At 36.9% G+C, this 18,015-nt stretch overlaps 1 protein-coding gene across 1 annotated transcript; it reads right to left on the reverse strand.

Moving 5' to 3' along the window:
* Positions 1–14,144: 14,144 nt before the first annotated feature.
* Positions 14,145–15,629, reverse strand: LOC148295553 (uncharacterized). The gene is made up of 2 exons (XM_088250515.1): positions 14,447–15,629; positions 14,145–14,369 (listed from the first exon to the last, which is right to left on the reverse strand). The coding sequence occupies exons 1-2, from the start codon at positions 15,578–15,580 to the stop codon at positions 14,145–14,147; spliced, it is 1,359 nt and encodes a 452-aa protein (XP_088106641.1). The 5' UTR covers positions 15,581–15,629.
* Positions 15,630–18,015: the final 2,386 nt, after the last annotated feature.

An 18,015-nucleotide genomic window follows, 5' to 3' on the forward strand; every position in this document is an offset into this window, starting at 1 on the left:
TGTGTTTTTTTTCTTTCCGAAAACATGTTTAAGAAATTCGCACGCGATGAATTATAATTGTAATTTACAAATCTTTTGAGCTTCAGCAAGCGCCAAACTTGGCGCGTTTGTGTAATATCAGCATGGTGCTCAATGGAATGGCGGGAAAGCCACAGAAACAATGAGATATCAGCATAATCATGATCTATTGATTAATTGTCAGTCCGCCCACTGGTTTTCTTAGTTCTCTATCCCTTTCGTATCACCAAACCACCTATCGTTTAAATTCTTGTGGAGAAAGCCAGATTTTGAAATATAAATTTGAATAAATTTGTATTAATATTAATATTAATTTTAATTTTATTTTTTGGAATTAACCACTTTTTAATTATACTTGTCATTTCAATTTGCGTGATGCCTCATAAAATAGGAAAGTGAAATGAGTGATTTTATTTTTATTTGATGATTATGTCGCTTCTGTTATAGCTCAAGTATCTTTTCAATGAGAAAGACTCTCATGTCATGCGGATATCACTATTTTGCTATTCTCGATAAATAACGTTATGACACTCGTAATAACACTTTCACATAACATAGAATTATTGGTTGGGGATAACAAAATAGTGTTATCCTCTTCCAACTAAGTTTTTCTCATTTTCACTAGACAAAAAACTATTTACATTGCTTATTTTAAATGTAGCTCACTCAAATTAAATCTTGCACCTCACTCTAATTAGACCTTGTACCCCAAGACATTCTACATTCAATAGCAAGAACACTAACTATAACTTTCTGTCAAAAATTTCTGGTTCCATCCATGACGCTAGCTAGCACCGAGGGAGGCCCTGGGCATAGGCGGGCAAGGCGGCCGCCTAGGGCCTACCTCCCAATTTGTATAAACCTCTATATATACATACATGTATGTTACATTAGAAAAAATTGTACTATATTAATATTATGTAGGACCCAAATATTGTATATATATAAAAAAGCCTATATTTACTCTAAAATTAAAAAGAGGAAACTCAATAAGGGACCAATTAGCTTAAGTCAATTAACCTAGTTGAATGAAAAGGAAAAAAAAAACTTAGTTTAATAAGTGGCTTTCCAAAAATAAGTTCATTCTAACATGACATATTATACAAAAACCCTTGTAGAGCCTATTCAGAGAGAAAAACCCAAAACTAGCCACTTGTAATTTTCTAATTGGTTCTTATAAAATTTTAACCAATTAGACCATGATAAGTGGCTAGTTTTGGGTTTTTCTCTCCAAATAGGCTATATATGAGTTTTTGTATAATATATCATGCTAAATGGGTTTTTGAATAATTATCTCAATATATAAGCTAACCTAGCATCATATAGAAAAATCTGCTTTGCTTGACAAAAAAAAACAAGAATTTAATTGAATATCTACTGCAAGAGGAAGTGCTCTTGAAGGAAGAACAATAAGGTAAAAACGTACAAGACTACTGCTTCTATTTTCTTTTGATTTTTTATCTAATGAAGAACAAGCAGTTTATTTTCTATTGATTTTCTATTAATTTGTTATGTAAATTACATATTTTTTTTTTCTTTTTAAGTTACAATTGTGACTTTGAGTTCATATAATTTTTTTTTGAACTTTCTAAAAAAAATGACATAAACATACAAAGAGGGTAAAAGACCACATTTTGGTGGTTCGCCTGAGGCCTCCAAAACCTTAGGACCGCCATTGACTAGCACCGTCATGATTGATGCCGGAATTAGTTAAGCATCACCACCAGACCTTATCAACACCATAGTTATCACCATATCATCATTTACACGCAGCAACCATTGACACAAACGTAACACAACAGCCACAAAAGTGCTTAATTAGTTTTATTGCAATCGTAATGGGACATCCGCTAGTGATCGACCAAAAACCTGTCCCTTTTACAGGTCACATTATTCCCAAATACCTAATGCCCGGGGATTTGAAATTGACCAAAACATTTTTAATTTAAGGTTTGAACAATTATTTCATTAATCTTTCACGGAACAATTTTGTCTTTTTTGGAAAATTCATTGAACAATTATTTCATTAATAAGGTAAGTGCCAGCTTCTAACGGCTTCAAGTTATGATCCAGGCATTTTGGAAGTTTCTACGGCCGAACAAACATTTGGTTTGGCCTGCCTACTGCCACCTGGCGCTTAGATTTTTTTTTGGTTGGACACTTGGCGCTTACTTGTGGACGGTTTTACCACAAAGCCGCCGGTGTTGGGTATTGTATTAAATATTACAGGGCGACTTTTGTTTGATTTACGTGCCGACCATAGGACGACTGATCAAGAGAACAAAGGTGGCATGGCCCGACTGAATTTCCTGCTCGCATAGACCAGCAAATGTGTTTAATACAATTTAATTTAGTTTTTAAATTTATACTCGAGTTTTATTTTAGTTATTTAAGTCATAATATGCTATTAGGAACGCTGATTTTTCCACGTAGATTGAAGAGGAGCCATTATGGTTGAGTTCTTTGCTTACAGAAGATTTAAAAGCTAATTATTGATATATGTATTTGATCAAGCTTGTGCATATGTTTTTTTTCCTCCACATTGTATTATGTTGTTCGGTTAATGAATAAAATTTACTTACCTCCTTCAAAGAAAAAGAAAGTCATTTTGGTCAGGGACGGACCCATTCCCAGGCTAACTTAGACCATAGCCCAGGTGTCTTTATTTGTTTTAGCCTATAGTAATACTCCTAGCCCACCCAAGCAAACCCCACACACCCTCTTGCTCTAAAAACATCCCTTAGCTAATGCACACAGAGAACAAAAAATTGAAGAAAGAGCCAACATCCCTTCTACACGCCAATCAACCATGCCCTTCAATGCTTCATTAAGAGCCCCTCCAGCCATGCACCAAAACCGGGCAAAAGGCCCCTCGGGCTAGCCCATTGCAGCTCCAGCGGAAGAAAAGAAGCCCGGGCAAGTGGTGGGTCCTACGTACCTGGGCAAGCCCACGGGCAGATCTTGCCTGGGCTGAAGCCCGAAGGCGCTGACGTCAGCCGTGACGTCACGCTGACGTCAGCAGGCGCAAATCAAATTTTTTTTACCGTTGGCGCGTGAATTTCACGCGCCAACAGTAAAAAAAAATTGATTTGTGCCTGCTGACGTCAGCGCCTGCCAGCCCCAACGGGCAGAAGCCACGTGGCGATCCCCCAGCTCTCCGATCCAGTTTTTTGCAGAAATCCGACGATCCTCGTTTTTTCTACCAAAAAAATTGCAAAAAATTCGAAATAAATTCATTAAAAAATTTAAAAAATATCAAAAAATTCTAGATTTTTTCCCTATAAATACCTATCAATTTTATTCACCTTCCACACCAAATTTTCATACCAACTCTTCTCCTTCCAATATTTTTTACTTTCCACTCACATTTTTCTATTACAAAATTCCATTTGTGGAAAAATATAAATGGCCTCTTCCATCGAAGCTGGAGGCTCGTGGACAAACTTTCGAAGAGGTCAAAATCTTGGCGACGAGGTAAAATTTATATATATATATATATATATATATATATATTTCTTTCTTTCTTTCTTGCATTTCTAATTTCATTTTTTTAAATAGATTATTCAAGGCAAAACATAAAAGAGGAAAACCATTACACATGGCTCCTCAAGTGAGCAATGCCCGCAATCGGTTCCAGTGGTGCGTTCCGTGTCGGAAATAATGGCACTAGTACGTCCTCTGAAGGAAAATACTCCCCCACGTCGTGATCCGGTGGAACCGCCTCCGCCAATGATTGATTCGTCATTGTACTCGATTATGTCGGACTATGAAGACCGGGAGTATTTCAATTGTATGATGAGTGAGTAGCTATTTCAATTGTATGGTGAGATGTGAATTTTATAATAAAAATGAACACGTGGCAACCAAAAATTTTATCCGAAAATGTTATCTCAAATTTCAGGTGAGAATTTTATAATAAATAGTGACACATGACAACCGAAAATATTATCTAAAAAGGTTATAATTAATGGTTTAAAGTATAAAAAAATAAAAAATAAAGTATAATGAATAGTATTTGCCCTTGCCCTAGCCTTCCAAGGGTGGAGCCAACTAAGGCAAGGCTGCCACTATTCACGTGAATAGTGGCAGCCATTGCCTTGCCTTAGCCTTGCCTTTGCCTTTATGGGTGGACTTGCTCTAAAGGAAACCAAATTAATCTTCAATTTTTAATCTTCTTTTATTGTCTTAATTTGTTGATGTTGAAATTTAGGGACTTTTTTAGAGTTTATGAAGTATCAATTAGGGATTTATAATTTTTTTTTTTTAAAAATTCTATGTAATTTTTTTTTTGGCTTGACCAAAACATTTTATTGTACAGGTTTTATAATTCAAAATAAACAAATGAAAGTAGGTCAACCCCTTATAGTCCCCTAAAATTCCAATATATTTTTAATTATAATCATTCATGTTTTATGCCATAAAGCCTTAATCCTAAAAATTTCTACACTTCTGGAAAGAAAAAAAATAGCTTCTACATTTGTAATTGTTTAATTAGTATGAGTTTATTTCTTTTGTTAGTTAGTGTGAGTTTTTGTTTTGGTTAATTAATATAAGTTTTGTGTTTTTAAAAAAATTGGAAATATGTACATGTCAATCCCATTGATTATATTCCTCTCTTCAAGGCTTGTACGTAAAGTAAATCTAGCCCACCCTAATTTGAAATCCTGGATCCGTCCCTGATTTTGGTCCTCCAATTTTAGCACTTGTTCAAATTTGATAATTTCATCACAATAATGTAAAGTTGAGAAGGAAAATCATCAATTTAGATACAATTACCTTTTAAAAAAGAAGAGTTGAATGATCAAAATGACTAAAAGATGAATTTGAAAACAACAAGATATAATTTTTTTTGTTGCCAAAGTTATAAAGGGGGATGGGGTTTTGTCACGTGCATGGACAGTACTACTAACATACTAACCTGGGCTATAGCCCAGGAAACTTATTTTTTCAAGACTAAAATAATACCCTAGCCCTGGCCAATCTTATTAACTAACCCCCACTATGCTGGCTAACCAACAAAAAAAACACCCAACACCCTTATCGATCGGCCGCACCAATTCTAAGGCTGCTTCTTCTCGACTCCACATAGGTCTTTTTCCTCCAGCTTTGTATTGGGCTATGTTTTTTGGGGAATTCAGGTAACAATGATACTAATTTGGAAAATGACTATTTTGAATATATATTATTTTAATAGTTGTATCATATATGGGGGTTTGGAGGTGTAAGGCTCATTATGCACTTTGTGTATTTTTTTGTTATCAATGAAATGCATTCATATCTTTGAGTTTTCAAAAAATTTATATGTAAGGTAAATTTAGCCCATGTTATTTTCAAATCTTGAGTCCGTCCCTGGTCACATGTACACAATTCCAATGTGTCATGGGGGTTTGAACTTGAGACCACTGATACTATAAATCAATGTCAATTTCCACTAGAGTAGATCCCATTGGCAAAGTCAGTACAAGTTGTAGGATTATAAATTATGGTTTAATGTGGGATTCACACACTTTTTACTTCCGTATGTGTTAACAAACAAAGAGAATAATCGTTACATTTGTTTACATAAATACGTAGAATAACTAATAGAAATCTTTGTTTTTTTTTTTACCAAAAAAAAATTATATGTATGCTCTTGATACACACAATATCTGGAATAATCAAGAGCTTCACACAATCTGTTCTAATCCCAAATAATTTTGTGGAATAATCGAGAGTTTTGCAGGCGAAAATGGAAAATTTGTTATTTGATTAAATAAAAAATCATTTTTATAAGAAACTGGGTAAAAAAACCGCAAAACTTTCTCAAGCACTAATTAGTCGTGAGAATTAGGACCAAGAGAAGAAATTGAAAATAATCTTTCTAATCCTAAAACTAATTAACTATTAAATATATTTAAAACAATAGCAATACATTACAGCCTATTGGAGCCCATCACCATTTTTGCTTTACGTTCATCAAACAAAACCTCGTGGGCCTGGGCTTGAAATTCATCCTCCTTTGAAGGTGATGGCTGGAGGGCTTGATCATCAGTTTGAGAAAGGCATTGAGAAGGTGTGCTTTGGAGTTGGTCATCATCAGTTTCTTCATCATCTTCATCTTCGTGGATTGGTTGTTAACATGATGGACGGCTGTGATTGTAGAACTACTTGATTTCCCAGCTAGTGGGCCCCTCCCCCTGTGCAGGCTGCATCTGAATGAGCCTGGATCCGTGGAAGGAGAGCATAGACACGAACGTGAGGAAGAAGAAGAAGAAGCAAAAGATGGTGATGCTGCTCGGTTTTTGTTTGCCATTAGAGCCTGGATGCATGCGATGTGCTCGATTAGTATGAGTACGTCTATGTTTGATAATTAAATAAATAAATGCCGAGAATATCATCCATCTAGTCAATAGTTTGAATTCAAGGTTTGACAACGTAACATGTCATACATTTTGAAGGATGTTTCTTTTCACGTATAAGGTTCAGTAATTCGTTACAACCGCAATACTAACGGTTGGTAGCTTTTTTTTGTGTGGTCAATAAACAGTTGGTAGCTAATTACTAAGTTAAACACCATCGTTTGAATGACAAATGGGATTTGAATGTGAAAAAAAAAAAAATCCGTTTCTGGTCCGTGGTTGAATCAGTTAAAGGAGGAGAATAAAGGGGAGAAAGAGACGGTAATTAAGAGGGATGAGAAGTTGAAAGGTAATAAGAACTTAACAAAAAAGCATAAATGAATAAAAGATAACTGTAAATATAACTACACCAATCAATTTTAACTAACATGACATAAACACATTAGCTGCCACGTAATTTTAGTCCGTTAACCCTCTTAATAAAAATAATTTGTTACTATCGATCTTTTATAAAATAAAAAAAAAAAATTCTTTTGTTCTTCATAAAGAATGTAGGGTCATATGTTAAATTAATTGGGATGTACATACAGTGGCATACCTATTAAGGCGTAAGGAGGTGTAGTTGCACATTCTCTCACCATAAAAACCATTATAGATGCCACACATTGCACCTTTCCTCAGGCTGGGTGGTGCACTCCATGTGCTCGACAAAAAGGCTAAATGAAGGCTGTTGCTGTTTTGTCAACACAACACCTATTTTTTTTTTAAAAAAAATCCTGGCCAAAACGAGAGGGTTCTTGGGTCTGCCAATGTGTACATATAGAAAAGTCTTAGGTTCAAACCTGCATAGCACCTTGGTAATGTGTGTGTGAGAAACCCCCCTCTCCCTTGTAATGTAGACTATTGTTTGTATTAAAAAAAGTTCTAAGGTGCAGTTGGTTAAGCGCTTCTACCTCTATCAATGTGGGCAGAGGTTCGAAACCCCTAGACACCTAATGAATATTTGTGTAAACCCCCCTCCCCAATCACTTGTACTAGAAAATGAAAAATAAAAAAGTCCTAAGGCCATCCACAACAAGGGCTCCAAATGGGCCTTCTCACAATTTACTTTAGAGACCCAAAATTTTCTCTCTTGAGGAACCTTATTTGAGTGCAATAATTGAGGACCCAAAATTCAGCTGTTAGATCCATATGGACGGTTGAGATCAAATTTCCCCCTTACTTTACAATCAGGTAGGTGAAACCCAAATCTGAAATTAATACCCAACAAAGGTTGAACACGTTCAACACCCACGAGGTTGAAGTTTGAACACAAAAATCCAAAGCACTAAGAAAAATAGCTAAACTAGTTTGGAATCCGGCTTAACGACGGTTCAAGGCAACTCCGTACTTTACCTGAAAAATTAGTTAGTTTGAATGGAAAGGGTGAAGCCGTGGAAGGGGCGAAGCCGTATTCCTTGGAGCAAAGCCGAGATTCTTCCATTTCGGATGTGATATGTGTGAATATTCCAACGAAGGAGAGCTGAGACAACCCTAATTAAGTTTCAAGTGGAACCAACATTTGGTAATCTGTAAGTAATTTAGTAGAATTTTAGTTTAGGGTTAAAGTTACGGTTTTCCCTTATTTTTGTGGTTAGTTTTTGCTTGGGTATATGTAAAATAATCCAATGAACATCATGTCAATAAATTATCAGTAACATTCATTTACAGAGTAACAAATTATCAATAGTGAAAGGAACAAGATAATCTTTGATGATGTTAAAGCCGATGAGATTTATCAGTAATCCCTATGAGAATCTATTTCGTCAATTTTGTAATGTGGATGGTTAATTAGTTGTGTAGTGTAATGCAGTCGCTTTGTAATGTAACTGAGGCAATCACTGGTAGACAAGCAACTCAAGAAAATAGCTAGATAAGTACCCTGAGGAATCGAATCCCAAACCACGGGCCTGATCATGTAGTAGAGGGTAGACATTTGATAATAAAAAAATATGGGGATAAATCAACATCAGAAACTGGCTTCATAAGAAAAGAAACAACGATAATAAATTTATCTATTCCATTGTCTGATTGAGAATCCATTACACTTGATTAATCATGTTTTTCTTTTTTCTTTTGGTTAAAATCTGGTTACATAAGGTACCTGGTAGTAAGTACAAATCAAATTTTGTTAACAACAATCTCAAATTAGCATGGTATTCAGACATTGTGCATTGGAGATTTTTTATATATATGTTTTATGCACTTACCTTAGCCCATACTAATATGATTTTCATGGTATTATGTGCATTATATGAAGTCTTAAGGTAATTGTTGTATACGTTTTCTACTAGCTAATTGCTACATTATTAGTGGACCATAAATTTTTGGTTTGTTTCAATATAGTCTTGGGAATATAAAGCTCATTCAAGTTTATCAAGTATATTGTATTGTTTGACATGTGTTCTGAAAATTTAGATACATTTATCCTGTTAATTGAAGGAAAACCTTCATGCACTATCATAAATCAAACCTTTATTGAAAATATCCATTTCTGAAAAAATATATCTATATGTGCTCACGTTGTTTCATCTTGTATTTGTGTAAGAATCCTTTCAAGAAATGAGATCCAACATACATTTAGTATGACCAAAATCAAAGACATATGTCTTACAGGTGAATAACTAATCACACACGAATTCATGCCTAGCTAAAATTTGAGCTAAGTTGACGAAAGAACAATTAGAACAATTCAACAAATCATGCTTTGGTCATCTTGCAAATATTGATAAGATTCAGTTTAGCAGGCAAATTGTGCATGGGATTGTCTTGTGTCAAGTTGCCGAGTGAGGTGTGAAAGACTTGGATGGACTGAGGTTCTTAATAGGGTGTGACATTTCTTAGTTCTCTCGTCAGAATTTTTGTTTGATCATAGGGCTCCGTTGTGGGGAAGTGCTTGAAATTTCCAGTGGAGAGAATACAGTGTTTTGAGACCCTTAATAAAGGAATACCTAAAATAAGGCGTTTTAACGCAAGTTTACAAAGCCTGATATCCCATCATACAATGATAAAATCAGACTTAAGGAAATAGATTTAAGGAAATATATTTTCGAGATGAAGGAATTACATGTTCTGATTTGGAACACGCATTTGTGAAGTGCACAAAGGGCAATGACATCTATAAGCTAGCTCTTGTTTGCTTTGCTGAGCTTGTGGTTTTGGGAAGGGATAAGCATTTGAACATTAATGGCAATTACTTGACCCTTGTAGAGGATTTGGATGCGTTCAACATGTATCCGCGAGGTTCAGTGTCCTTTGACAAAACCTAAGACAGTCTATTGTCCGCACCAACAAAGTTTCCCAAGAGCTGTGAAAAGGAAGATCAAATAGGGAAGGGGAAAATTAAGGCCTCATGTAAATTAACGGGAACAAGCCAGAGAAATCAGAAGGGCAATAAGGGTAAGCATGTTGAAGGGCAAAGGCTTGGCTGGAGTTTTAAAGGTTTGACTTATGCTTTCCAGGTATGTGGTAATAATGTTCATGTTAGTTATGCTTTGTGAACTTTAAAACTTAAATAATGACATATATCCTGTGAATTGTGTAGATTTGGGCATACAAATTAATTCCTAGGTTGGTGGACCTGAATTACTAGAAGGTTGTTGATCCAACTGTTGTCCCGCATATTTTGCGATGGAGAACTACGATGTCTGTTCCAGAGTTCAAATGACATAAGTGTATATATTTTTTAGAAAGATGGCATAAGTGTATATATTTTTGAAATGTTCTCATGAAAAACTTTTTTACATTCGTAGTTTAGTGATGGAATTTGACTATGTGGAAGTTGTGATTGAATTTTTCAGTCGCCTCTTTAAAGACGACGGTTGGCTGCAAGGAGATGTAAGTTTAATTGATTATGTATTTCTTTTAATGTACAAAGTTTTTGACATTGCCAACAAAAGCATGTGCAACACATTGATTTGGGGTTGTATCTCATCCGAAAGCGACAACAAGAATTTGAGGTTGTAGAAGTATCGAATTGGACAACCACATATGTATTTCTCATGGTATGTCATAGGCGTTGACTGAGTGCATTTAATAATGACACATTATATCCATACTTGCTTTGTGGAGATGTTTATAAATTTTGTTTTGTATTTCACAGAATAATATCCATACTTTTTTTTTCACTGAAGTTTGCAGCTTCATAAGGGTTTATTTATAACTGGACTTGACCCAACAAGGACTTACACAAGGCTACCAAAGCACAGTTAACAAACATAAACAAATTTGAACAAAAAAAATCATCATTATCAAAACATGAATATTAAGGAGTTGGGGACTGAGTTTGGTGTTTATGATGGAAGAGAGGTCAGAACTTCTTATAGGGTTGCGATCATCATAGGCAGTGCTCTGCTGACTCTGCACATAGAGTTTCATCAAAGCTATCAATTATAGTAAAAATGAAAACATAGAGACAATATATGGTATGGTGTGGAGGCACACGCAGAAGAGATGTTGGAGAGGCTAGTGTAAGGTGGCATTGATAATGGTTCGAACATCCTAGTCTCAACTGCCACTGTGGATAATGATTCCACTCCTCCGGTAGCTCCCTATGATTCTTCAACGCTGCAATTGCTGCTATCATTTCCACGTCGGTGATGGGTTTCGTTTTCAACATCATCATGAACAGCAGAATACCTGCACTGTAAATATCTACAACACAATCCACCCTTTCATCTGGTACTTTATATGTACCTTTCCTGTCTATGCTTTGAATCACTTTATCATCATTTTCATCATTCACATTTTGGGCTAGTCTGAAGTCTTCTATCTTTCACACATCACCACACCTAAAAATATTAGCAGGAGGAGATCTCCATGCATAATTCCTTGGGCATGCATATATGTAAGACCAGCCATAATGTTTGCAAAAATGCTCCAACACATATCCTCTGTCATAATCTTGTCATTCTCTAGTATATCCTTTAAAGTTTTGTCACACAACTCCATTTGAATGTATAGATGAGAGAGATCAACATAGCTGATTGAAGAACTCCCTCCATCATCACTATCCACAACATTGTTTAGACCAACCAAAAATGGCTCAAGCCATACCGTATGGTACCATACAATATGTTGATGCTACAGTTGCGACATGATCAACACCTCCCTTCTAACCCGATCAAACTTGAAATCCCTGTTCATCTCCAATTGCAATTTTCTTCACTGCATAAGTTGTCTCATCTATCTTACTCTTGTAGGAGACAACAACACCAAAGGCTCCACTACCAAGGATTTTAACATCATCGTAGTCTATGAGCAATCTAGACTACTTGTTCTGAAAAAGCTTTGGATCCTGAATTATGACTTGGGTAAATGGACATTAAATTGTCTCCATGTCAAATCCTACATAGGGTGGTGTGATAAGGGTCAAAGTTAAGGCGCTGTCTGGAAGCACACAGATTGACAGAACATATTTCAATTTTTTATTTTATTTTAATGTTTAGGAAAACACTGTGTGATGTCAAGCATATTTTGATCCAAGTTTCTATAGAGTTCATTGAATTATAAGTTTTTTTGTTAAGTATAGATGCATCCTTGTATCTATTAAATCCAAGATTAAGAACTTAAAAAACTCAGTAAATTGGGATGAAAGGACACCAAAGTCAAAATCACATCCATACTTGCTTTGTGGATAATAAAAGAAAAAAAGAGATGGTCGGGTGGAAAATTAGAAACAGTTTACTCAAAGTTATGAATGACGAGATTCTGGCGTCTGTGATGAGTTGGCAGAGTGTGTATAAGGTTTATGCCCCTTGTATGTTGACGAAGTATAAGCATTAGGTGGCTCTAATGATTGATATCGTTAAATGTGAAATCAAAGTGTATGATTCAATGGTTTCACTTATTCCAGATGAGATCTTAAAGGAAGAACTTGCCCCGCTTTCAACTTCATTTCCAAATGTTTTAAACGCTATAGAGTTTTATGAATTCAGCGTTTATGCAAACGATTGCAACAAAAACTGGTGGTGTCCGTGGCCAATAGGACGTGTGGATGTTCCACAACAGTCTAATGAGTGAGCACAACTTACCAAACTGATTTTATTACTTTAAACTGTCAATTATGCTCGAATTTATTCTTTCAATTGATTGGGTTCTTTTTTTGCTTTAAAGACGATTATGGCATGTTCGTGTTAAATTACATTGAGTTTATGAGCTCTTGGAGTACTTTAATTAGTTGCACCTTGCATAATATGTGTAATATTTGGTAGTGAAGATTTTGTAATGGAGTTTGTTTTTTTAATTTCAAACGCTGCTTTCTAGTAATTCTGTTCAAACATAGTGCAAATGTCATGTATCCTTTAGTTATCAATGTTTACAAAAGGGTAAATGGTTGAAAACCCCCTTGGACTATTTGGCTTGTCGAAATGTCCACCCTGAATTTTTTTTTTCCAGCCAATTTAGCCTTTGTATTAAATTTAATCGCCTATTTCACCCCCGCCGTTAGGTTTTCCCCAATTCCATCCAAATGCCCGTCAAAAAAACCACGTGAGAGGCACGTGAGAGGGTAATATCGTTCTTTCGCTGCTCAGCCCTCAGCCCCTTTTGACCCTTCGTTGCAACCAAGGGGATTCGACAAAAATCAAACCCTTTTGGCTATTGGTTTCAGCCATGGAGATTCGACAGAAACGGAACTAGCCTTTTCGAAACCACCCCTTTTCGAAACCACCACTTCTAGCCTTCGTTTCAGCCTCACTTTTCAAGAACAAGAGAAGAAATTGCAGTCGAAGATACGATGCATAGGAATAGACGTGCAGCTTCTACCGAATCAAGTTCGACCACTTTTATTACGGAGGATGATATGGTGCGTGTCTGCCGGTGTGGATTTGAGGCTGAAACAATTGTTTGTTGGTCTGATGAAAATGTAGGGAGGAGGTTATATGTGTGTTGTAGAGAGAAGTATGGTGGTGGCTGTGGTTGGAAGGCTTGGAAGGACCCGATAATGTCTGAGCAGGCCAAACATGTCATATCTCGATTGTTGAGACGAATCAAGTCATTGGAAGAGAAAAGAGCTAAAGAGAAGAAGATTGTGCAAGAGCTAAGAGATAGAGAGAAAAAATTTCGACTTTGGCTGCTGAGTTGTTTGGTTGTAATTTTGTTGTTGTTGACTGTATTAGTTAGCTTTTCATTTGGTTGAATGTAGTGGCGTGTGCATTATTTTGGCTGTGGCAGATTTGGAGGTTCAATGTAGGTTGCTGAATGAATTTGGTTGAATGCAAGGGTTGTTTGTTTTTTGGGTAAGATTTGGCACACAAGGCAAAAGACCCAGAAACTGCAAACAGAGCAGTACAACAAAAGCAAGGCATAAAGCCTACACTAATCAAAGCAGAGCTTAATCTGTGAAACACTTCAAAATCTAACATTTGAAATCCATGAAATACCATATATAGTTGAAAAATATACTCCAAAACTTCATCTAAAACAGCCATATGTTGAAAAATATACATTCCATCATCTGCAATACATCAAAAACTTCATCTAAAAGAGCCATCTGTTCAAAATATACATTCCAACTGTTGAAATACATCCCATCCAAAATAGCCATAAGTTCAAAATACAGATTCCAACTTCAAAAATAGCCATCAGTTCATACACATTCTACTATGAAATATACATTCCAACATTGCTTAAACATCATCCAAAAGACACTTATGTTCAAAATACACATTCCAACATCTACTAGCCCATCTGTTGAAGCCAAACTACCAAGGCATCCGTTCAAAATACCCATGAAAGCCATCATCTCTTTTACCTCCGTGGCCTTGCCCTTTTTGCAGGGGATTTGAACCTTTTCCCTGTTGGCCTTGAACTGTTTTGAGTGGTAACAGCAGACTCAGGTTGTGAGGTTGGAACTGGTTGTGAGCTTGGACCTGGTTGTGAAGCAAGATTGGTTCCACTTGCTTGGCTAGCAACATTGGTTGGAGCTGTTTGGCTTGCAGTGGCTGCGGTCCTTGTTGACCCTCCTCTAATTTCCTACAAATGAAAATAATCACAATTACAACTCAAATGAGTCCAATTAAAACATTCAATCATAATTTGACATCCTTTACCTGTAATGTAGCAGTGGCTCCAGTTCCTCTTCCCACGCATTTTCTTCTTCCTGTCCCTGTCCCTCTCCCGCTGCCTCTTCTGCCATCTGCCCTTCCACAATTAGTAGCATTATGGCCCTCTCCTCCACAGACTGAGCAATGGATTACAATTCCATATCTCCTAAGCTTGGTGGCACCCTTTGGGATCTCATCAACGGGTCTAGTCCTTGCCTTCTTTGGCCTACAACTCTGTTTGTGATACAGTGGGGGTTTGATTAGCGCATGACCTAATTTCCTCCATAAGGTTTGGCTTGGCATTGGTGAAATGTAATTGCTATAAGCCCTATCATAAGCTTCTCTCTTATACACCTCATTGACATAACTCATTGGGCTTCTCTGTTGCCTTGATACTGCAGCCATGGCATGGCAACATGGGATACCACAGAGATCCCATTTTCGACAAGAGCAAGAGTGAGTATTTAGATCAACTGCATATTGCCCACCAATATGGGTGACTTGAAACTTGTTCCCACCTGCATTCTGTGCAATGCATGAAGCACTCTCTTTCAAATTTTTTTCAATAATCTGAAAGATCCTTGGCCCAACTCTTTGAGGCCATTTCACTTCCTTTTGTCGTGCAACTCTCAACATCAAATAGGTTCTTATCCTTTCCACCATCGTGATGATTGGTTTATCTCTTGCCTCCAAAATGGCTGAATTGAAGCATTCACATAAATTGTTCAGCAGTATATCACACTTGCTCCCAGTAGTAAAGTGAGACCTGCTCCATTGAATTGCAGGCCTAACCTGAAGCCATGCATGAGCTGGGGCAAATATTTCCATAATATTGTCCATCTCAGCTTCCCACCAAGGAAGTGTTGTACTTCTAGCAGCAGCCCATAGCCTCTGTTTAAGTGACAAACTACCATGCCCAGCAACTTTGAAATTATTGTGCAGATGCCTTACACAAGGCCTATGTTCAGCATCCGGCTTTAAAGCCTCAATTGCCTGCCCCAATCCTTTTTGTTTGTCAGTGATAAAAACCCACCCATTTCCAGTGCCTCTGACCCCAACATCATTGAAGAATATATCTAAAAACCATGTCCATGTGTCTCTGTTTTCTATCTCCACAACAGCAAAAGCTATTGGGAACATGCCATTATTGGCATCAATCCCAACAGCACTTAAAAGTTGTCCTGGATGTTGCCCTTTGATGAAAGCCCCATCAAAACCAACCATGGTTCTACATCCTTCAACAAACCCCTTCCTCAGTTGAGCAAAACATATATAAAGCCTCTCAAACACTGGACCATCTCCCCGCAATGATGTCTTCACTAAAACTGTACTTCCTGGGTTTTACCTCTTAAGCTCCTCACAATAATCCCACAGCTTTGCATATTGTTCTTCAATGCTTCCTTGAATCCTCTCCTTTGCTAAACCCTTTGCCTTGTAGTATTGATCCCTAATAACATCTATACTATAATGTTTCCTCACCAATGCCATGAAGTCAGCAACTGACATGTTTGGATTGGTTCTCAGATCCTCATCAAACCTTTTAGCCAACCAATGTGAAGTGGCAAACCTAGTTCTTTGAGATATGCCGCATGTATGAATTGGATGGAATGTCTTCACTCTAACAGTGGGTCCTTTCCCAACTTGTGCAGCATACAATAACCAAGGACAATCTTCAAGTTTATCTGCAGATTCATCTTCACCCTCTTCACCCTCTTCACCCTTATGACTCTGCCTCTTTGCCTTTTCACCCTTACCATGCCTCTTTGCCTTTTCACCCTCATTATTACCATCACATACCAGCCTCACTATATTAGGCTCATTCTTCACATATCTTATTCTTCTAGCACACTTGCATGCATAGTACTTTATGGCCTCTCTACATTCCTGCATATTTGGGAACTCCAAACCCAAGTGGAATTTTGGATCTAAAAGGTCATGATGTTTATTATACTGTTTGAATTTTGGCTGCCTCAAACCTTTTTTCTTGACATCTTCACCTTCATTATCTTCATGCAAACTCTCTAAGTTTGATGTATTATAACCATCAGTGTCACCCTCACCTGGTTCTTGATTTCCATAATCTTGCTCTTCACTTACAACATACCTATGAAAATTCATGTTGTCCTCTTCATCACTTTGCTCAAACTCACTGTCTATAAAATCACCATCTTCTTCGTCATCCTCCCCACCTTCAGGTTCATCACTTTCTACCTCAACTTCCTCTGCCTCACCAAATTCTTCCTCTATCTCAACATCCGCGAACTCATATTGCACATTTTCTTCATCAGCATCATACCCAGGAGCAGTGTCTTCGTGATGTTCAGCATTTGCAGAGAATACTGTGGACTCAACATTTAGAGGCCTAGGTGCTAGATTTTCAGTTATGTATAACACAAACAGCTGCCTCAGTTTCATCAACTTCAATGCTCCAAAATATTCCTTATCTGTCCTAATTTCTACCCAACCATTTGTCCTGTGCTTGTAATAGTATTGAATGTTCTACTCATCATACCCAAGGTGTTTAACCATTTCAAATAACTCAAGCATTGAAACTTCATCTGCATCTTGCCCATCAATCCATTGTACAATACCTCCCATATATAAACCATCAGCAAAATACCCACCGTGGTGTACTTCAAGTGTGAACATGTCAGGATTAGCTGCAAAACAATTAATTTTCTCATTCATTTACTATGCACCCTATACAGTACAATATACATTTACTATCTACCCTATACAGTACATTATATGTTTATTAATTACCATATACAATACCATACAATACAAACTCAGACAAAACTTATACACAACCCGACAAACAATAAACAAACAACATGCATAGGGACCACATTCACAACCCAACCTAAGTTCAGTCAACAAACAACATCCATAGGGACCACTTTCTTCGAATTTTCTTATGCTTTTTCATGAAGTCCACCAATGAAATCTGACAACAACCAAGAATAAAACCCAAACAATTGCATCAAACAAATAAAAAGCTGCTTATTGTATTTGGGAGCTTCCCCACCATCTCTGATTTTCATTGTGTTTGTTTACCAAATCACCCTTGTCGAACTCGTACTCTTTCTCCCAATTCGAATATCTCAGTCGCCGTACTCTGTCTTTCTCTCTCACCCTTTTTCGAATCAGTCGCTTTCTCTCTTTCACTCAGCCTTTTTCGAAAACCCTAACTCTGATTTTGGGAATTGACCATACGAAGGAAGCAGTCAAAGGGGCTGATGGCTGAGCAGCGAAAGGACGATATTACCCTCTCACGTGATTTTTTTGACGGGCATTTGGATGGAATTGGGGAAAACCTAATGGCGGGGGTGAAATTGGCGATTAAATTTAATACGAAGGCTAAATTGGCTGAAAAAAAAATTCATGGTCGACATTTCGACAAGCCAAATAGTCCAGGGGGGTTTTCAACCATTTACCCTTTACAAAATCGTGCACCATTATTTGTTGTTAGTCAAGCTCATAATCAATAACCAGTCAATAACTAGAACATAACATAAGGAAAATTGGGTGGTTACGTCACACCCTGCTTTGTCCCCATATGACCATTTGGTATA

Source organism: Prunus avium, chromosome 3, assembly GCF_965620075.1.
Source record: "Prunus avium chromosome 3, drPruAviu1.hap1.1, whole genome shotgun sequence".
Lineage (NCBI taxonomy): Eukaryota > Viridiplantae > Streptophyta > Magnoliopsida > Rosales > Rosaceae > Prunus > Prunus avium.

What these genes read in the sequence shown, in the direction of transcription:
- LOC148295553 (XM_088250515.1), bottom strand. Translation starts at nt 15,580, where the DNA reads ATGTTCCCAATAGCTTTTGCTGTTGTGGAGATAGAAAACAGAGACACA. An exon ending in GAGCCACTGCTACATTACAG is followed by an intron (nt 14,370 to 14,446) that starts GTAAAGGATGTC and finishes TTTCATTTGTAG; the next exon opens with GAAATTAGAGGAGGGTCAAC.